At 39.1% G+C, this 22,592-nt stretch overlaps 1 protein-coding gene across 3 annotated transcripts in view; it reads left to right on the top strand.

The window, feature by feature from the left end:
• BRAF (B-Raf proto-oncogene, serine/threonine kinase) overlaps positions 1-22,592 on the top strand; it is an 80,655-nt gene that overhangs the window by 55,472 nt on the left and 2,591 nt on the right. For 2 of the 3 annotated variants that reach the window (XM_063319959.1, XM_063319941.1), the window contains exons 9-18: positions 1,181-1,217; positions 5,480-5,616; positions 6,301-6,418; positions 7,137-7,221; positions 10,050-10,226; positions 11,711-11,757; positions 12,331-12,449; positions 13,239-13,370; positions 16,069-16,203; positions 17,078-17,231. In XM_063319959.1, the coding sequence (XP_063176029.1) occupies positions 1,181-1,217; positions 5,480-5,616; positions 6,301-6,418; positions 7,137-7,221; positions 10,050-10,226; positions 11,711-11,757; positions 12,331-12,449; positions 13,239-13,370; positions 16,069-16,203; positions 17,078-17,231 (1,141 nt within the window). The remainder of the gene's footprint in view (positions 1-1,180; positions 1,218-5,479; positions 5,617-6,300; positions 6,419-7,136; positions 7,222-10,049; positions 10,227-11,710; positions 11,758-12,330; positions 12,450-13,238; positions 13,371-16,068; positions 16,204-17,077; positions 17,232-22,592) is intronic. The other variant, XM_063319950.1, reaches the window with a different exon arrangement.

The following is a 22,592-nucleotide window of genomic DNA, read 5'->3' on the forward strand; positions in this document are numbered from 1 at the left end:
AAGAAAATTAGATTATTGCAGTAAACTGGGTTCAGATTTACTGAATGTTCCTTAGGATTTCAAGAGCCCAGTATATATTGGTCTGAGCATTCTTTTGGAGCGTTCAGAAACGGCTACACTTCACTTGTTTTCCACATTTTTGAAATTCCTGGATGCTGAATTGTAAATAACAACAACAATAATGGTTCGTATTTAGGCATAAAGCCAGCTAGGACCTTTCAAAATATTGGTCACGGCAACCCCTTTCTAATTTTGCTAACGTATATAGCTTGTACTTTACCCTTCGGTCTATTCTCTAGAAATTAGTCATTTGTCAGGGTGAGCAGGCTTGAAGTCTGCCTCGACACCGAGGCACAGAATCTGTTTTGCATGTGAACTGAGCGAAAGGTGAAATGGTAGTTGTGTATTAAGAGTGTGGCCACGTAGACATTTGCATACAGCGTGTGGCAGTGGTGCAGCTGAGGGGCAGGGCCAGTGTATAAAGCAATAAAATAATTGTGTAACCAAAAAAAAAAACCCAAAAACTTGATGATGAAAATGGACATACAGAGGGACCTGCTAGAATTTTCTCGTTTTCTTCTGTTTAGAAAAATCCTTAGTGTAGTTTGCTTTTAGTCTGGATATATTGTAAAAGATACTCTCAGTTCACAGTGAATTGCAAGTGAAGGAAACCTTTTGCAGTTAGTCATTTCTGAGAAGAACAGAGTGCGCCTGGCTATGCAAATGAGGTGCTTTGTAACAAGATAAAACGAAGCAGAACTCATTTGACTGATGTACCTCAGTACAGGAAATTGGCGTCCCAGCTTCTGATATGACGGTTCAAATAATTTGTGCCACAAACACTGTAACTAGAACGTTTGGTTCAATATTTCTTCACGCATTTTGTCCAACTGCGTGTTTAAATCAATGTTTTCATGTCAGCATCTATTTTGGGTGGCGTACATTTCACTTTACTACTGAGAGATGCTGTTTTAAAGCAACTGATTTTGAAAAGTTTAGTAGTTGTTATAAATAGTTCTTTGGGGTCTCTGCTGTTAGTAAGCCAGGGTAGGAAGTAACTTGTATTTCATGGACAACATACAAGGTTATGGGTTCTCAATTTGATCAGTCTCAATTGATTCTGGAATGTAAATAATAATTCCTAAATTAAACACAATTATTTTTTTTTTTTAATTTATAGGACTTGATTAGAGACCAGGGTTTACGAGGAGAGGGAGGTAAGTAGTGTTTAAACTAGCTACTGTGCTTTATTTAATTACACAACCGCTCTGTCCCTTCCCTTTGTTCTACTTCCTTCTAAAAAAGACAGGCACAAAGGAAAATACGACTAGAACAAAAAGTGAATTTACATTTGCTTGTCCATGAACTTAATACTTGTCTGACAAAGGTTTGAGTCATTTGCCGGTCATTCTGGGAGTGGGGGAGACGGAAGGAGAAAAAGTTTTGAAGTGGTATCTAGTTTTTTAGTTTTAAAATTACCTTGCACCGTCACTTTTTTTGCTCTCACACGCATACACTCATTCACTTACGTGGCCGCACACAGATACGTTACAACTTCCCAACTCTCTCTCAAAGATTTTTGTGCCTGTTGTTAACTTTCCACCCATGGAAACAACAGGGGTTCTCATTGAAAACCATCGACATGGTAGATGGACCTTCCACACAAACCGCTGCATCCTAAAGCAGTGTGAAATACTCCGGTTCTTCTCCCCCTCTACCCCTGCTGAAGATGCTGCTTTGCTGTACTGCATGCCTGTGCTACTCTTGGAACCAGGTTGTTAGGACCTTACGCTAAAGCCGGGTCTTTTTATTTTTCCTTCAGTAATGCACAGCCCTAGTTCACAGTTAAGTCAGAACTAGTGCCAGAAGACTTATTTTTTTTTTTCTTCACATGTTATGCACGGGCCTGTTAAGTCACTTCTCCCACTGGCTGTCAAGGTCCTGAAAGGGCTTCTTACGTGCTGTATTTATTCCTATGAATATATTAATAATATAGAAATAATAGAAATAAAGAAATAGTAAGTAGGGCAGGCATAGGACAGTTATTCCAACTCCAAATCATTAACGCAGTCGTCTCCTACTAATTATAACTTGCTTCAGCCATAAGTAAAGTCTGAATTACCTTAGCGCACTCTCTCCTGATCTCTAAGGTTTTATACTGTGGGATATCATTGATGTTGTTTCTCCCATCCAAATCTGGTAGTTGGTGGGATGCTACCTACCTACTGTATTGTGTTTGATGGAGCTGTTTTTTCTTATGGCAGCGATAGAACGCTTTTTAAAAAGAAATTTCCTTTAATCCCGCAAGTTTACTAATTTGAAGTTGCCAGTTTTAGCTATTTTTGTATGTGTTGGTAGGTGTGGCTCTTCACAGTTTTGCCCATTTTGTCCAGCATTTAAATGTTGTGCTATCATGTCGGTTTTAACTTTTGATCATAAACTGTCTGCTTGGCATCTGAAAACAATTGGCTGTTCCCAGTCCTGAAACAGTGTTATTAGTAATTGACTTTTTTTTTTTTTTTCCTTCAAAGTACAGAAGCAATCTATGAATAGGAGTCAAAGCATCCTAGTTATTTCCCATGACTTCTTTCATTTCTTCTATGTGTCTGTCTTTCTGTCTCTGCCTGCCCGTCTCTTTCTCTCTAACAGCCCCTTTGAACCAGCTGATGCGCTGTCTTCGGAAATACCAATCCCGGACTCCCAGTCCCCTCCTTCATTCTGTCCCCAGTGAAATAGTGTTTGATTTTGAGCCTGGCCCAGTGTTCAGAGGTAGTTGGGCTCTTCTTTCTTGTTTTCACCCAAACAAAATAAGTAAAACCACAGATGCTGTTTGTGCCTCACCCTCACACGGTGTGTATGTAAGTGTGTGAGTTTATCAAAACACCTCTGTTTTTTGCTTGGCCTGGCTGGAATGCTTTGAATGTGCTTTTCACACATACTCACTTTCACCTTTACACGCGTGAAAATGACTATAAATAAAATCTGGCTTAAATCTTCAAAAGCAAGGAATTTCATAGTTGAGGGTTTGATGTGGACCTTAACATAACTTTTCTAAGCAAAGGTCCTTGGATTGCATTGCAGTGATTTTAAAGACAAAGCGATGCCCTTAACTTAGAATTTCCTTGACTGTTCAGTTTAAGTCAGTTCAGTGCTTTAACAGTTTTCTATATTTAATATTCTTTGTTTTGAAAAGTAATCTAGGAAATCAAATGTGAATTACAAACATTTCCATTGATATCTTGTTAGGTCTCAAGCTTTTCAAGTAATGTGTCATGCCAACTTTCAACAAATACCTCATTTTGAGAATGTGCTGTTGATACCCCATTGGGGCCCTAGATGGTTTAGGTCATGCAGTTTTTATTTAGTTAGTAAATTTCCAGTGAAACAGTATTTGTTTGTGTCCTGTACCATGTAAAATAGGACTCTTCCATTTTCACGTCATCGACTCTGGGGGTAACTCAGGCCTAAAGCTGTCAATGGATCTGTTGTATTACACAAAATCCCCCACAACTCTGTGGGATTTCATATGCTGGAGAAACCAACTATTGAGTAATAGCATGAAATGCGAATATTTTATGTCTGTACATATACATGTAGAAATGGGTAGTTCAGTGCATGTAGTGTGGTTTTCAAATGCTACCATCTTGGCTGTTTCAAAGACTTTTGTTTCAGAATATATCAAGAGCAGTTCACCTTAATGAACTTGTAAAGTTCTTCCAGAAGTCTTCGTAAGAAGACAGGTGTTCCCAACAAGCAAACTGGCTACAGAATGAAATATAGCTTCAAAGTCCAAGCTAATGACTGAAGTCCAACATTATCTGTAGTATTCTACTCTAATAAATTGGAAAACAGGCCATCTGGTGTTATTATGAACAGATTAACTGTAATGTTCTACCATGGGCTGTAAGCATTTTTGGTGAAGGGTGAATATTGTGCTAGTGTTTCTATATTGTGGTATTAAGATTTGAGTAGGAGACTTTAGTTACCTCTAAAGAAAATGCATTTTAGTAGAGCTTTACTGTTACAGAGTAGGTCTGTAACCCAGTAAATTTTTGGAAAATTGCTTATGTTCTGGGAAAATCTTGCATTTAAATCCACATATGTATGATTTCAGGCAAATAATATAATAAATAGATGACAGTATAGTGACCGTAACATGAATATGAACAAAAAGTCCACTCATTAGGTCACTGGCCTGCAGCTGCTTGTAAATGTAGTTAGGATGCCCAATATGCATCTTTATTGTTGCATTAGCATGTGGGACAAAGTTTACGGATGCTGTGTCCCATTTTTGATATGTTGGTATGTCATTATTTTGAGCTTCCACTTCAAAATTTTATGTATTTTAGCTCAGTGAGGACAGGCAGTGATGGATATATATATATATATACAGTCTGATAAATTGGCACACGCTGAGTGACTGACCTTGAGCAACAGTTTTAAAAGTCACAAAGTCAATTTTTGAACTCAAGTTGGCATTAGGAGACGCTTTTTTGGTAAGAAGGGGGCTTCTGAAGGAATATGAGGAGCAGTATTGTCTTCTACCACTTCCCAGAGCACTGATGTGAGGGAAAGCGTTGGAATGTTGGAGGTCTTGTACAGTGACATACATTGTTTAGCAGAGCAGCATGAATTTAATTAACAGTTGACCCTATTTCATGTCCTTTGCATTGGGAGGGTCAGAATAACCTTGTTACAAATAATTACGGTGTATTTTAAAAAGCAGTGTCTAGATGAAGTGCTCTATTTGTAAAGAGCCACTGGGGCTCTGAAACGCAGCTCTGTTAGTGACATTTTCCTGCATCGGTTTGTTTAGATACATATAGGCTACAGGTGTACTGTTCTTTTTGTATTTAATCGAATATGCTTCAAATAGCTAACTAAAGTATTTGGTTTTTGTTTTTTTTAATCCTTCCTGCAGTCTAGTATTTACTTCTAAATAAGAGCTCTCTGCTAACAGATAGCTTTAAAACAGCCAAGTGGTTTTCAGGTGGCACTTGGAGACTCAACTAGAAGATATTTCAATTTTTTGCATTTAGTCTACTTTGATTCCCAAAATACAGTATTTCAGCTATTATTTGGGTCCCTAAAAGGTTAGCTACAAGAAATCTGAGAGGTAGCTACTGCTAACTAAAATGCTACTACTTTTCTTCTCGATGAAACCGGTGGAATTAAAAACTACTTTTAAATTTTTTTTTTCTATTTAAAGAGACATTGTCCTGCTGGTAATTCATGAACAAGAGACTGGGAACTATCTGGTTTACAGGGATGTTTGCTATAGCCTTGTCTCTTCTGACATCTAAGACTTGAGCACTAATCTAATATTAGGACAATATTCCTAGAATATGTTTTTCCCCTCTTAACATTTACATTGATGTTTGGAGATACTGCATCTTAAACACAATTCTTGCACCTAATTTCAATACATTCTTGTAAGCTGGCTTCTTATGGATAAAATTACCCTGTTTCTGAAATTTAGGTTCAACTGCAGGTTTGTCTGCAACACCTCCAGCCTCTTTGCCTGGGTCACTCACCAATGTGAAAGCGTTACAGAAATCACCAGGACCCCAACGGGAAAGGAAATCATCCTCATCCTCAGAAGACAGAAATAGAATGGTAAGGGAAAGATCGGCTATTTTCATTCATAGTATGGTGTGTTCATAGCATAGAAATACTACACAACCATCTTCCTCTCACTTTTTCTTTTATCAAAGCCTTCTGAATTATTTTGAAGATAAGTATGGTAATGATCAAGGACTTTAAACCAATAAATAATGGAATATTGAAATGGTGGGACTGATACATAAATCATTTAAATAATTGACTATACTCGCTTTTACTCCATTGCATCCAAGTATCTCGGTGTGCTTCATATTATAATGCCGACTTCCTTTCAAATAACAGCTTAACTTTTCCCACCGTGATTCATGAACTTAGAAAGTTCTCCAGTGATTCTCAAATGTAAAAATACATATTTTTTAATTCACAATTTAGCATTATAATTGAGTAAGAATTAAAAAATAAACGAGACTTCCTTTTTGGTGAGAGTTTCTTAATATTTGCTGGTTTTAACACTGACAGAAACCTGTGGCAAATATTTCATGCCAGGAAATAATTTAGCATGCTGAGGATTTGCATATGGCTGGCCTGAAAAGTCAAATAAAATATCTGAAAAAGAAAGATCTTTCAGGACTTTAATGATATGAGATGCTGATACCAAATCTGTAACAAACGAGCTGTTTTCACAGATGTTAATGCACTTGCTTTCTTCCTTGTTATTGTTTATGTATGCATATAAAGAAAACCCTTGGTCGACGGGATTCGAGTGATGACTGGGAGATACCAGATGGACAGATCACAGTTGGACAAAGAATAGGATCTGGATCATTTGGAACAGTCTACAAAGGAAAGTGGCATGGTATGTGGCCGTCATGGCAAATAGTTATTCTTAAGCAAGTAACGTTGCCTGCTGGGGGACACCCAGCTGGAAAGCAGCTTCTCAGAAAAGCATCTGGGGATTCTGGTGGACACCAAGTTGAACATGAGCCAGCAGTGTGCCCATGCCTCAAAGAAGGCTAACGATATCCTGGGCTGCATTAGGGAAAGCGTTGCCAGCAGATCAAGGGAGATGATGCTTCCCCTCGGCACCGGTGAGGCCATGCCTGGAGTGCTGGATTCCAGTTTTGGGCTCCTCAGTATGAGAGAGACATGGACATACTAGGGAAAGTCCACTGAAGGGCCATAACAATGATTTTTAAATTAATAAGTAGTGTGCTAAATAGGTAATGTTAGAACTTCAAACTATTTAGAAACTCAACTCTTGTATATTCTTATGAATTCAATAATTATTAGGATAAAGATGAAACACAGTTACTGGAAAGGCTGAAGTATTTATCTTGATGAATAGGGATTTGAAATGTGTATTTGGAAAGCTTTGACTTGGCTAGGATTTCTCAGAGTAAAGTAAGAATAGTGTTTATACATTTTACAGAATATTTACTTATTTTAATATTGTAGTGGTTTATTTCACAAAAGCTAGAAAATAGGGTATCTTAATATTTCTGATGCTCTGTATAGCATTTTCTCAATCGACAAACATGTATCAATGGCACTTATGAAAAATTGCTATTTTGAAGGTGATGTGGCAGTGAAAATGTTGAATGTTACGGCACCCACACCTCAACAGTTACAGGCTTTCAAAAATGAAGTAGGAGTGCTCAGGTAAGAATTATTTTTAATGGCATAAAATAATGTGTGTAGATTTATGCTTCATTAATCCCTTAGTTTTAGATTTCCATTATAACACATTTTTCTTATTCCTCCATGATGATACTTTGGGTAGAAAATATAACTTGCCATTTAAAAATATTTCTTTGTATCCACTGCTACTTCTTCCTTCCCCTGTATGTGTTTGTCTGTACACCTCTGTTGTGAATATAGATATGTCCAAACACTCAAGACAGGACTGGTTTTTGCTATTGTACTCCCCCCAGGGCACATCAAGCCGAAGTGTGAACTGTAGGACTTTCTTTCCTCTCATCCATGTTTTAAAATTGAAGGGAGAGTATTGACTAATTGTTCGTTTTGAGCATATCTCATTGATATGTTCGGAGGTATCTAGTTCTTCTTGTTCATTTGATGATGATAAGAATGTGATTGACTTTTCTGGGAGGGTGATGAGAATCTTTCAGATTGACCATATTATACGTTGCTTAATAGTTTCTGTTCGGTAGCATTGACTTATCTTTGAAGGAATTTTTAAAAATGTATTTCTCATAAAGTCACTCCTTGATTTCCTTTTCTTGTGTCTATTGCTTGTGCTTTCTCAGAGGAAGTATTTGTCTTGGGTTCAGCTCTTAAAAGAGGATCCATCAACACGGTACAATAGAGTATTTATTGGGGAAGAACATTAGCATCCAAGTACAATCCTGAGCATAAATCTGTTTTAAGATCTATGCTCTAAAGAAGGGGTTTGCCTCTGGAAAACTGATGTGTTGAGCTGGGTGCCTGTGCTGGAGCACCATCTCCAATAAGCTACATGGTGAAAAGGGGATGGTCAGCCTTTTTCCCCAGGAAATGTTAGTGCTTAAAACTCTAAACCCATAGTTGTGGAAGTAGAGGCTTTCTGGGGTACGTTACTTTGGATATCTCTGCATATTTTTGACATACCTGCTCAGGAGAACTTAATGAAAACAAAAATCAAAAATCTTGCATTTCTGCTGGCAATCCTATAGCTGGAGTTTGGCCTTTCTCTGTTATCATTTCAGCACTTACACTCAATAGTCAGTTGTCCTACCCTTTGACACAGACAAGCCAGATTTGCCTGTAGTTGTGCCTTTTCCATTATGCTTCGGCATTACTTTCTTAGCTTTGAGGTGGGATTTGCCAGAAACCACTTACTTTTTATTCACTCAACAGTTACTCTCAGCATCACTTGACAAATCCTCAAACCTGAAAAAGGCACGGTCACATCGTGTAGAACTGTCCTAGTCTGCATTGCTGAGAGGACACAGGGGTTCACGCTCTTGGCTCCTACGTTAGTTTTTTAATATAAGAAAACATAAAGAGCTCTGCCATCTTCAGGAGCAGCATAGGTTTACGAAGCTACCATGGGTTTTAAGCTTGGTGTGTCACATTTCATCAACAGTGAACTGACTGCCTTTGGTACCAAGCTGTGTTGGAAGAAGATTGCCTTTATCCTCAGCCCATGGTAGAGCTAGGAAATACTCCAGCATTCTTAGGTGCCTCATCTTTGTAATATCTCTTTGGTATGTTTGGAGGTATCTAGTTCTTCTTGTCCATAAGAATGTGATTGACTTTTCTGGGAGGGTGAGGAGAATCTTTCAGATTTCATAGTGTGTCAGTAGATTCTTTCAGGCCTTGAATCTACTGGGGTATCTACTGAGATAATCGTCTCGGTATTGTTTGTTGTGAAGTTTTTCTGTCTGGAGTTGCTGTGTCTTTGAAATAAGTTTGATTTAATCTGGCCAAATCTCTGTGGTGAACTCCAGTCTCTCACAGTGCTGTTTGGAAACAAGTTCATATCATAAACTTCTGGAGGTATAGTTTTCATACTTGTTTCCGTCATTTCTTGTATGCTGGCTCCATAGAGAGCACAAAATTCTTGTCAAATAAAGCACTAAGAAAAAATGAAGCCTTGTCAAGGAAGCGTATTGATGGGCTTCTGAATGAAAGGGCTGTCCTTCCTAGAAGCCTCTGACACTGGAATTTCATTTTGGATGTCCTCCTTATGGGCAGCAACATCTCATAGCTGGACTGGGGTTACAGAAAAGCAGACCTGCCTGTAAACCGTTGCCGTCCCATGGGGACCTAGTGGTAACAGCATCTTCTCAGCAGCCTTGTGCTGAGTTCCTTGCAAAAGCAAGAGGAAGTGCTGCTTAACTTAGAATAGCTATTCCATATCATTATCATAAGAAAGGCTAACTGCTGGAATAATTCATTAAACTGAATCTAGCAACAGGTTATCGTAGAATCATAGAATTGCCTAGGTTGGAAGGGACCTTTCAGATCGTCGAGTCCAACCATCAACCTAACACTGACAAAACCCATCACTAAACCACGTCCCTCAGCACTGTGTCTACCCATCTTTTAAATACCTCCAGGGATGACAATTCTACCACTTCCCTGGGCAGCCTGTTCCAATGCTTAATAACCCTTTCAGTGTAATATCTAATTTACTAATATCTAATCTAAACTTCCCCTGGCACAACTTGAGGCCGTTTCCTCTTGTCCTATTGCCTGTTACTTGGGAGAAGAGACTGACCCCCACCTCGCTACAGCCTCCTTTCAGGTAGCTGTAGAGAGCGATAAGGTCTCCCCTCAGCCTCCTTTTCTCTAGGCTGAACAACCCCAGTTCCCTCAGCCGCTCCTCATAAGACTTGTTCTCCAGACCCCTTAACTTACTAAAAGTTGAGATTGACCCAACAACTTCTATTTGGAAATATATATTTAGACTGTGATAGATCTACCTGGGTTTTTCCTGTTATCCTGGTCCACCTGATTTCCTCCTCATTTTTTTTTTCCACCAGGAAAACACGACATGTGAATATCCTGCTTTTCATGGGTTATTCAACAAAACCCCAGCTGGCTATTGTTACACAATGGTGTGAGGGGTCCAGTTTATATCACCATCTACACATCATTGAGACCAAATTTGAAATGATCAAACTAATTGATATTGCACGACAGACTGCACAAGGCATGGAGTAAGTATGGTATTACTTGTTTGCAGATGAGCGCTGGGGCAACGCTTGCTTATCCCCTTCACGCTGACTGACAGCCAGCTATCTGCTCGCTTTGCCAAGTTCAGGGTCCTGCCTTGACGGTCAAAGCATTTGGTGAAGTGTTTATTATTTTAATTAGTAAAACAGACTTTGTGTTCTTTTTTTGGAACACAGGGGAATACAAATCATCAGGGAAATATAGTAGAATAAAGATAATTACAGTATAGCTAAACTTTCAGTCTTGTGAGCAAAGATTTCTGTTCCAGGCTTTATAATCTCCACAGTGCAGAGAGTCTTATGGTGGGAGGTAAAACATAGTTTAAAAAGAAACACACTGTGAACGAAAGAACACAATCCTGTAAGATAATGCAGAAGGCAAACAGCCCTGTTAGCAAAAAGAATTGACTTTTTTTTCATCTTTTCTTATAAGTATTGTAGCTCTCTAAATAATAGATTTCAGCATTTGAAGAAAACATACCTATTTTGTTTGAAGGACTGTAAGTAATCCATGCTCCCATAGAGGGCAATTGAGTGAGTTAGAATTTACAAAACTAGCCCAATATTGCGTGTCAAAATCAGAACACTGATGTAAGATCAGAGAAATCGCCCTCCAGCTGGAAAACCATTAAGATGATTGCAGTTATTTTTGCCATTTTTCTACTAAGTATTCTATTACATTTTCAGTCGAGGGGCGGGGAGGGAGGTGTTTGAAGCAACCAGCCTCAGCCCTCTGTTAGCCTGCTCATCTCCCCAGGCTCCCTCCGTAGGTAGTGGAGATGCAGAAGCTGTTTTATGAGCGTGATTCGAAGTGGAGACATAAATTGGGGCTTTTCCAGCAGGTTTGTGCCGATCTCATTGACTAAACAAAGAGCCATGGGAGGCTAGTTGCCTAATTTAGGCTATATCTATGCTGCGGGGCAAGTACTCCCCTCTGTGTTCCTTGCAATCTATTTAGCCAGTCTGCAATCAGGGGATCTTTTTTCCCAGTCCCATACTAAAAAGCAGTCAGCATACTTGGGTACACACTGAGACTGGGAAGCACATTTAGCTCCCACAATTTAGAAACACGTTACCTAAAGCTGTGACTACCCGGCAAAGTGTCTTGACAGTCACCATTAAGGCTGGGTGGCAGAACCTTCACCACTGAATGGCGTGTCAAAAGCTACTGAAGTTCTTCAATTTTTGTTCTGAATATTGAGTTAGAACTGAAAAGCAGAAGTTGGTCCATAATTGTTATTTAATTCTTCAGTAGCATCAGGTTTGAGTAGGAAATCTAACCGTTCCCGTTCCCCCCCACGCCGTGACTGTTACAGGAACTGTCATGGGTAACTGAAATTTTACCACCTTGGTAATATATGTGCAGTTTGAATATCTACAGAATTTGTGTTTCAGTAATACAGTGAATTTTGAATTGTTGATTAGTGAAGTATCATTTAACCCACCTAATCTCTGATGTTCCTTTTCAGTTATTTGCATGCCAAGTCAATCATCCACAGAGACCTCAAGAGTAATAGTATCCTTTCCCAGAGATGTGACTGTGGAACGTGACAGCATTCCTGGTTGGGTTGTTTTACTGCCAGCAATGAACTTACTGATGTGAAAAGCCGTTCACGTGTGAATATTTGCTGAGTTGAAATTTTGTTGGGAAGGGGTAATATCGCTAGTAGCAGAGTAAGGAATGCTCACGGTGTCTGCTGGCACGATTGCAATAACGTAGCAAGTTTTGTTGTGGTATCACAAAGATTTTCGCATCATTCGGTTTCTGCATGTAATGAAAGATTATGCCAGTTCACTCATGGAATATTATCAGCTTCCTGTACTTGGCATTTCAAGAAAGTACTTGGCATTTCAAGACAGCCACCTGGGCCATGGTCTGTTCAGCGCTGGCCCAGTCATTATTTGTGTAACCCTTAAGTACCATAATTCACTCTGCAGGCTGCTTAGAATCTGTATATGAAAACCACCTTCAGTGGTGCTGGATGATTCAAACTGTTACGTCTAATGGTGCAGATTTGTAGCTGCTTATTGTCCTTGTAGGACAGGACCAGTACCGTTTGTTTGTTTCCCCTTAACGTTTTGCCCTTAGATATTTTTCTTCATGAAGACCTCACAGTAAAAATAGGTGATTTTGGTCTAGCTACAGTGAAATCGCGATGGAGTGGATCCCATCAGTTTGAACAGTTGTCTGGATCTATTCTATGGATGGTAAGCAAGGAGGACGCAGTGTGTTTGTTTCAAGAAATTTACTTGCCTTTGGCCAAAGTTTCTAAGACAATCTCTCCAGCACACTGACAGAAACAAGCTGTCTTAAGCTGGAAAAGGCAAGCAGTAATATGAAGTACTAATTCAAGGCTTTTCAGTTCTTCCTCAAGCATATGTTTTCCAGTAGTCAGGAAAAAACTTTAGTGTTGTCGTCCCTTTTTCTGAGGTTTAAACTGAAAAGAAAATGGTGGCTAAGCAAAAAGGGTACGATTAATCCAGGATTGAGGAGAAGGTGAGAAAAGCCATGAAAAATATCCTACAAAGGAGCAGGGGAACTAGCACAGCCAAAAGAAAGATGCTCTTAAGTTTTAAGGATTTAAGCATGGTTACTCTCAAAAAGCCGTACAACTTGCTTAAGTCTTAATAAGAAGTACGGTTACGACCTCCTGTGCAACTCCGCTTTCTCCTTTTCTCCGTGAAAAAAACCTGAAGGCTCTGTTAGTTGGCATTATTTTCAGTGTCATAATTCTAGTTACAAAATAGCTTCTCGGCCTGGACAAGGTCACTCTGTTTTGTCATAGAGGAATAAAGGGGTCACCACGCTAAAAAGAGACAATGGATTTTGAGACCCGTGTCAACATCCACTCTATAGTAGGACCCAGTAACATCTGAGGGCAAGAGTGGGCCTTGCACCTGTTATGCTCTGGACAAGTCTCCACGTTTTGTTTCTGGTATGTGAGGCGCAACCTGATGTGGTGAAATAAAAGCTAATTCTTTTCTTCTATGGTACAGGCACCAGAAGTTATTAGGATGCAAGATAAAAACCCGTATAGTTTTCAGTCGGATGTATATGCGTTTGGGATTGTTCTTTACGAACTGATGACTGGGCAGTTACCGTACTCAAACATCAACAACAGGGACCAGGTAAGGGAAGGGACTGACTTCAGTCACCTGTGGCCTGAAACAGAGATGGATTCAGCCTTGTGAAGTGCATGTTCTGATGGTTTGTGTATTTGATTTGTGTTTCTGATGCCGATGTTACAAGATGACGTTTCTACACTTCCTAGATCTGCCTCAGCCACGTAGCACCTATTTACTTACTTCTCTTGAGGTATTTTGTTTGGTTTTTTTTTTATTTCAAGTGTAGATTTTCAGCTTCTGATCTGGTTGCCAGGATACTTATTAGGGAGAGAGCAGGTTACTTAATAGTAATCTAGTTTAGAACAGTTCTGCAAAGGCAAAATGATCCTCCATATGTTCAGTTATTCCTCCCCCCCCAGCCCCCCCCAGCAGTGAATAATAGTTCAGCAGCAGGACTGACAAAATGGAACAGCAATCATTTCACTGAATGTTTTATATTCATTTCAATCTTGAGAAATGCGTGCACCATCTAATTGAATTTCAGGATATCAGCATTTCTCAAATCCTGCTTGATGGAGTATATGACTTTCCAGAGTGTGTGAATCCTGTAAGAAGACTACTTAATTGTGAACAAATATTCCTTAAGTCTAATGATACCACGCGCCTGTAATATATCTCCACAGGATAGGCACATTTGCGAAGGCATATCTGATTCATTATTTCTCTGTCTAATCTGAAAATAGTATCTATGCATCAAGATCCTTGGTGCAAACTATTGCATGTCTGGGCGGTGATATATTTATGTTGTTTCTGTGTCCGCGTTCCTTGTTTTTTCACTGTCAGTACTTGAGAATTGCAACCATAGCAACGTTCATCTGTGAATGCCATTTTATAAGGCTGCTTCCGTATTTGTCAGAACACTTCATCCCAATTCATCAAATTTGGAGTGACTCCTTTTTGTATTATTATTTTTTATTTTTAATTGTTTTTGCCTTTTGAAAGAAGAGAAATGTCTGGATTCCTGGCCAGACGTACATAGCCTTCTAAAGGCAGTATTCGGGCATTGTTTTGTTTTTACCTTTTGAGATTAGAAAGATGAACCTGGTGATGTGGGTGCTCGCAACTGAGTACCGAAACAAATTTTAAATTGCCAGTGAAGCCAACATATAAAATGGGATCTGATGTCTTGAGTTTTGTTGCTCCCCATCTGTTGTCTGAAAAGACGGAAATATTGCTTACTTTGTGTTGGTGCATCTGCATCAGCTACTATGACGTAACTAAAAGTCTTGGTGAGCAAAGCATCGTTCTTGTTGCACTTCAGAGTGTTTCTCTCACCTTGACAGATTTTTCTAGACAGACTAGGACTGTTCTTGTAGTGATACTCGCTTTTCTCTGGTTAAAATAAAAGTTTAACCCCTGGATTATTTGTAAAGAGAGTATTGGAAACATAAATGATAACAAATTTTGAATAGTTTCAACTTAAGTAGTGTAATTGTTTAGAAAAGAGTAACTTCTAGATGATAGTAAGTCTCATTGCAGCGGAGGTAAGGGATAGGGTAGACAAGTCTTTACTATGAAATGCTGCCCTGGCACATGGGGATTTCTAAAGAAACCATATGGGAGTTTTATACTCCTTGGTGCCAACACAGATGCGACTGAATCAGAAAGTTGAAAAAGGACCAGGATTATGTTAGTATAAATAACATGTATAGCTTGCTTGAGAAGTGAGGTCTTTCTGTTAGTTTTTGGGTTGGGTTTTTTTTGGCCTTTTTTTTTTTTTTTTTTTGGCCAGTGTCAAGATATGAAATAGTTACCCTTATTAAATATAAGGTATGATACACCTGCTGGGTCTGTCTGAGCAGTCAGAAAAGGTAGTGATTATCTGCTGCAGCATGAATGGATCTTTGATGAGCTACTTTGAAAGGGCTTTTTAGTGTCAGTGCAACTGCAGTACTCAAACCACATTGCATTTGACCTTGGTTTGACATGATGATGTTTGATGGTTTTTTTTATATATCCAAGAGAACATTAACCATATTTATGCTTTGCTTTCCTGCTTTCTATTACTTTACTTTGTATTATGCTTAAGTTTTATCCTTAGATGAAATATAAGCCTTCCATGTTAAAGGAATTACCGTGAAAATACAAAGCCTGTCTGTCTCTTTTTCTACAGAGGAGAGGCAGTTTCTCTTTTGCTTTTGTGGGGTTTTTTTGGGGGGGTGGGAAAGGTGGTCAGAAGTCAAGAATAAGCTTTTGTAGTGGAAAAGTATATGAAGGAATTTATTCTCAAAAGGTAAAGGTTTTTAATATCTCACGTCCAGAGTTTCTTAAAATACATTTCAGTGTGAGCTTGCTGTTGACTTACAATATAAAACAGAATATTTATTTTTACAGAATATTTATTTTTAGGCATTCTGTTCCTGCCACAGGGTTGCTTATTCTTGGTTTTATAACAGCTTTTGACACCGAAGAACCATTTCTTAGATGGCTATTGCTATAAATGGTAACCATTTACTAGTGTTCAAGTTTCACAGAAATCTCTCTTAGGAGGTGGAGGGAAAATCTGATTTTTTCTCTGTACTGAATAGGTTAGCAAGCATTACTCTAAGAAACTTGGCAATTTCAGTACCAGATAATGTTTCCTGGGAGCAGAAAACTTGCTGCCAGGACTTAAAAGGTCTGGCAAAAAATGTTCATCTTTTGTTACTGTTTTTGTGGACTCATCTTATTCCGCTTTGATCTTTTTTCCCCTTAAATAAAGATAATTTTTATGGTGGGACGAGGATACCTATCTCCAGACCTCAGCAAAGTACGGAGCAACTGTCCAAAAGCTATGAAGAGACTAATGGCCGAATGCTTAAAAAAGAAGAGAGATGAGAGACCCCTTTTTCCACAGGTGAGAAATGTTCCTTTTTAGTTCTTAGTAGACGTTACAATTCAAATACTAAAGATAAAGATCAGTTATGAACTCACTTGCCAGTTCCAAATTTTTTTGATTAGTACTATAGCATGACTTCATAAGAGTACCGATTCCGTACCTGGTTAGTGCTGTTTAATCAGAAATGTGTATTTTTGATTCAAAAAGCAGGCATTAAAATGAGTTATGTAGTTGGAAAAGCATTTTTGTGTTGGAGAAAGTTTCAACTGGGAGACAGCGAAATTAATAATCGCCATTAGACACACAAATTAAAACTTGCTGTGTACTTTCTCAGAAATCTTTATACCTCCCCGCCTTGCTCTCCCCAAAGCTTTATGAAGGGAAACTGATAGTTTTGTTACAAAGCTTGATTTATCGTGCCTCCTGAGTAAGGTCTGGATTCTAAAAGCTTGGAGGGGGACCTTATTTTTTTGGTTGTTTTGAATATAACCAAAGCGTTTTCAAAAAATAAGGAGCTCCCCCTGCTGGCTTTATGGCAAATGGTATTAAGCAAACTGCTGCCAAAGCTGTGTTTGCGGCGATGGTAGGTATAGGGACTAGCGCATCAACAAGGAGGCAAATAAAAGGCAACTATATTCATTATGCTCACAGAGGGAAATCGATACGCCCTCTTAAAGGGCAAAATGAGACAGTGTCTTCCCAAAATGTCCTTTTCAGTTTTTTGAGGATATAAGCGTCAGAGTGCAATGCAGTAATCTATTTTTAAATGTTTCTGTTTAAATTTGTCTATAAATATTTTTCTGTAGCTAATTGATGTTCTGCCTTTGCTTTTAAGAGACTATTACAACTTCAGAACAATATATTTGATCACTTATTTTCTACTTGTTTGTAGATTCTTGCCTCCATTGAGCTTCTGGCCCGGTCATTGCCAAAAATTCACCGCAGTGCATCTGAGCCCTCATTAAACCGGGCTGGCTTCCAGACAGAGGATTTTAGTCTATATGCTTGTGCTTCTCCAAAAACACCCATCCAAGCAGGGGGATACGGTGGGTTTCCAGTACACTGAAAAGAAATGTGAACGCATGTGCCTGCGTGTCTGTGTGCTGGTGTGTTCCTGTGCGTGCAACCACACGTGTGTGTTCTCGGTTCCTACCAGCTATGTTTTTAAGGTTTACTGTGGGAATGAAGACTCACTTCCCAACACTGGGCATTGAACGTCCCGAGCACAAAGTCTGTGTTGGTAAGGAATGCTCTGGGAACAGCTGACACAAGAAGAATTATAAGGTCACATAAAAGAAATGGGAAAAGTCACTTCAAAACAAGGAAAAATCCTCTTAAGGTCATTGGGTGTTATTTTTGCTTGCCTGTGTCATTTTTGCCTAGTTTATTGGTTGGATTTAGTTACTCAGGAGTGTATTTGGTTTTAATCTACTCAAGCTGTGGTGTAGTGTTTTGTTTTGGTTTTTCTTCAGTTGAGGTCATTATATTTGAGCAATAGGCTTTAGATTCCTCAGTTAGTAATGCTACTCGTATGTGGGAAACAATTGGAAAAACAAACCTAGCTTCAAGGCTGAGCACGGTCAAAATTTCTGGTGGTCAGCAGAAGTGAGCAGATACAACACAGAATCCAAAGAGAGACCTTAGCGACATGTGACTTTTATTTTGAATGTTGAAGTTTCAAATAGTGCTGTTTAGAGAACATCTTTTCTTGCCGAGGAGTGGTTTTTTTTTTTTCACTTTTTATTTTTGCTTTAATAACTCTGACCTGCTATAGTTTAGACCATCTGAAAATGTTCTATTACAATGCAACATAGAATAAATTCTGAATTTGCTTTTGGGGAACTGCAAGAATATTACTGGTAATGGTGCCTGTATCCTTCAATTAGCATGGATTTCAAAATTAAAAAAATATTTTAGATCTCGTGCATAACTGAATAGTTTAAGAGGAAAAGGCTGCTAACACCCATAATAGGAAAAGAGGATTTGAAAAAGCAGTTGTTTTCATGGAAATCAGTATTGTACCATGAATTCTGTTAATATAAAATGTTTTACTTACTTTAATATTGTTAAGAATACCACTGAACATGTTTCTGTTCAGTGACGAATTTTTTCACTTTCGTATGAAAGCTCCTAGTTTGGCTAGAAGTGAATGAGTTAGACTAGATATCTAACTGAGAAAGCTAGACACCTTACCAAGATCCTATCGGCTCACTTTAAAGATTATATTTTTCCTCTGGAGCATTCCTCTGGAAGAGGTGAATCAAAGTAGTAGTTCAGGTTATATCAGTCTTTTGACGTCAGATACGAAAACACTAATGTCATTGACTGTGTTCTTGCATATTTTGAAACTAGTTGTGTGGGGGTTTTTTGTTTTAAACTGCTAAGCTATTAATTTTCAAAGATTCTTCTGCATCGGAAACAAGCTATTGCTGCTCTTGTTAGGACTTCAAGGGCCAGGAGTGTTCTTGATGGCTTCTGATTTTCATACTTAGAGAAGTTTTTATGTTGCTAGTGGTAGGTTTTTGAAATAGATCAGGATTCAAAAAGGGTTTTCTTTTCTTCTGTCTGGCAACTGAGCCTTTTAAAACAGGAGGCAGAGTTAGAGAGCTTGGAGAGAGATGTATGTAATTCCTGGCTGGATTCTAATGGTCTTTTTGGCTTCTGCTGTTGGAACAGTTTGGGAACTAACTTTTCTCATTTTGTTAGACAAGAAAATTCAGCTGTTGAAATCTATATGGAAGTGGTTATGGAGGACAAAAGTTGTTATTGTGTTAGAAAATCTGTTTCCCGTCTTTCTGGTAGCGTCACCTCATTTTGGCCGGCTTGTCTTAAAAAGAAAACAGGGTTTAAGTGGGTTTTTTCCATCTTTTTTGTTAATATTTTTTTTTTAATTCTAGACAGTGAGGAGGAATGCTTCTTAAGCTTTGGGGTGTGGTATTCAGGACAGGCTACAATGCCCATCTCAGTAAGAGCAAGAGGATGCTGCTGGGTCTCCCGCAGAATCTAGAAATGCTCTATCCCAGGCAGACAAGGCTTAATTAACCACGCAGGGAGTTATGGAGAATGCAGAATCATCATCACTACCCTGCCCAGGCTTACTCTTTTTCAGGTCTGTCAGATCAGTTCAAACAAGTTTTTCTGTGGAGTAGTGTAATCCTCCTTGTTGTTAAGGTTGTTCTTCTGTGCTACAGGAACTACAATTATGGAGGGAAGAAAATGCTGCCATTCTTAGACACGTTTGGCCCCGTTTCCTGCTGTAGGGTCAGCACATTAGAATTCCTCCTATGTGGCCTGTTCTTACACGTCGAGCACGGTTTGGGATCTATGGCCATAACGTGAGCTTAGCTTCTCGCTAAACATTTTATGAAGCCTAAAAGGAGGTTGTTTTTTGTGGATCATTAACTTTATATGACATAAAGGCATTTACGGGTTTAACTTCCATAGTTTGTAATTGCTGCTTCAAATGAGATTTGGGAACATATGTAGGATGAAGATGCCTAAATAAGCCTGTGGATTTGGGTCAGTGTTCTCAAAAATGCAACTCAGCTATATTGTTAGAAACAGACACCTATTGGTCCTGAAAACAGGTCTGTCGAATCCCAGGCTTTTCTGGAGGGGTAGTTTATACTATGTGAGATTCTTTCTTTCGTTACTTCCCTACATCTTAGTATAAGAAACAAAATCCGTATTGGTACCTTTTAGAATGACACCAGATCCTCATAAGTGCTGCTGTGTGTTCTTCTGAGGATACTAATTATCCACATCAGTGTATGTTCCAAATTTTTATTGAGCCGGTGAGTAGCATCCATACTAAAAGATTGACACAAGATCCAACTGAAAAATCCCTCTTTGTCGTACTTTTTTTCTGTGCCTGTGAATGTAATCCAGGCAAGGTGTTGGAATTTGGTGTTTCCCTTCGATAAGTCTGTTACTCTCTACTTCAGTAGACAAGGCCAGCGCAGACCTGGAAGGAACCGTTCTTCTTATGATCCTTCTGAGAAACACGGCATCTACCCCAGGATAAGGAGTACAGTTGAGATGTCGTGTATACATCTTAGTAACCTCATGAATCCAGATAACATACATTTGTGAGAGTAGAGATTGGTAACTGCATCTTAAATCCTTCCAGGAATCAGGGGCAGCAGGTTCGCTCAGAACATGCCCTTATAATATATTATTTGGGCACATCAAAGAACTGGATCACCTTTTTAGTACAGATTTTTTGAAAGTGTGCATTTAAAATGGTTTCCACTTGCTTTGCATGTGACAAGCGTGAAAAGAGTGTAGCGACTAACTTGAAAGGGCTCTGTAAGAAGTGTAGATTTTCAAATGGTGTCCGTCCTTTGAAAAGGAATTTCCTTGTTACCAGTAAAAGCAAGTGTCTGAAGTTTTGCATGGTAAAAAGCGCATCAGATGTCTGGCTCGCAATGAATAAAAATCTGTTGTTTTTTTCACATCCCAAATCAGAAAGCACGTGGTTTCATAGCTTCATGGTAAGCTGATCTCATTTGGAGCAGCCACGGCCCATCTCCTTACTCTTGCACTGGCAGATGCTGTCCAATTCCATGAGTCTGTTCCATGCAGTTGAGTGGGTTCCCTCCACTACCAACAAAGCAGCTCTCCAAAAACAGGTTAGAAGACTCTCCTTGCCCACCAGCCTGAGCTAGCGTTTGCTATGTCAGCTTCTTGAGCAATCTTGCCTCAGGGACAGCTAGTGCTGGCGTGGCACAACAGGCAGGTCATTGCTCTGGTACAGCTCAGGTCAGGAGGGAGAGTGGGACTGCAGTAGCCCCAGTTTAGATGAGCATTGGCCATTATGGAATGGTATGCGAAGACTTAGCAGGGCAGAAACAGGATGATCCTGTTCCTGCAGGACAGGGCATATCAGAGCAAATTCCTTAAGGTGTCTTAATTTCGTCCATTCATTGCTCTTGGGCAAGACCTTCTTGTCTTGCTAGAAAACAGTTCAGGTTACTTCATTTATCTGTACGCATCTGAGTCTCAGGAAGAGGTTGCCTGTGTTTTCTCTCCCTCTCCTACAAGTAGGGTTTCTTTCAGAAGTTAAAAGAACCAGCTACAGGTATTTTACATCTTCAGAATAGAAATGGTGACAGAAAGCGTTTTAGCTACTCCTTAGGAAGTCTGGTCAACACCTAGCAGAGTGGAGGATTCCTGTAATATGGATAGGTGTAGCCATCTACATTCCTCATGTAGGGAAAGCTGTTACTGGTAACCACATTTTATACATGTTCAGTCAACATAGTCCTATTATTAGACGAACGTGTTAACTATTTTGGTCTCCTGTTGACTTCAAATCAGATTAGCACCTGAATTTTGAAAGGGGAGATTTAGCATTAGCTTGTCAAATAAAATGTCTTTGCTAAGGTTTTATTTAAACGGCAGAAAAGTCTGAAAAATCACTTTTTTATAGCTACCGTTCTATCTATCTGAAATGTTTAACTTCTGGTCCTGTTTTTCCATTGCCCTTTCCCAATTAATGGTTCATCTTTTATCTTCCGAAATCCCTGTACGACTATTAAAAGCTGAATTATTACCAGAAATGGGCAGAAGGACAAGATGAGTAATGAGGGAGCAATCTCTTGTTTATAAATTGATCTTTAATCAGCAGTTTAGGAAAGCAGACTGAGAAATAAATTAAGTAGAGCATGTTTTGAAAGTGTAGCTAAGCATGAATGTCATTCTTAAAAATTAGCCTCGCAGGCAATACTTGATGACTTTTTTGTCCTTCTAATCTTAAAAGATTAAAAAAAAAAAAAAGTACAAAAATTGAGGTGTTTCTAGAAGATACTATGAAGAGAGTTGGGAAATCTGTGAAATGTGCCAGAGAGGAGCAAGCAAAAAATATCAAATATTTAGAGTATGTTAGAGCAAGGGTTTTATCTGTTGGTAGAACTAGTAAAATAAGCAATTGGATCCATCGTAAAGTTTTTATTCTCTTGTTGTTATAACTTAAACCTACCACCACAGCCTATCAAGACACATAGAGCTTGAGGTTTGTCGCAGCCCCCTGTGCCAGCCACCCTTACATTAGACCTTGGGTGTACTCCCTTCTCATTTCCTACGACGCACAGAGCCCTCTCCCCTCTCCCTGCTTTCTTCATGTTCCCTTAGATCAGGTGGATCAGCTATTCCTGCCAGGCCCTGTTAGATGCCTTTTCTTCCTCCTCCTCATGCAGACTGCTGATCGCTGCTCTTGGTTCTCTTCTTTATAGAGCAAGACACTCCATGGAGTTATTGCTATCAGCCTAAAATTCTGTTTGCAGGGATATTTCTGGTTTGTTTTCAGTATTCAGAATAAGAATCTTAAGAAAAAACGAAGCCAACAAGACACTTGCTCTTGAAAGGATGGAAGGACACCAAGATAGGGGGCAGTTGTTTGGATGTAA

This window comes from Chroicocephalus ridibundus, chromosome 1 (assembly GCF_963924245.1).
Source record: "Chroicocephalus ridibundus chromosome 1, bChrRid1.1, whole genome shotgun sequence".
In the NCBI taxonomy this organism is placed as follows: domain Eukaryota; kingdom Metazoa; phylum Chordata; class Aves; order Charadriiformes; family Laridae; genus Chroicocephalus; species Chroicocephalus ridibundus.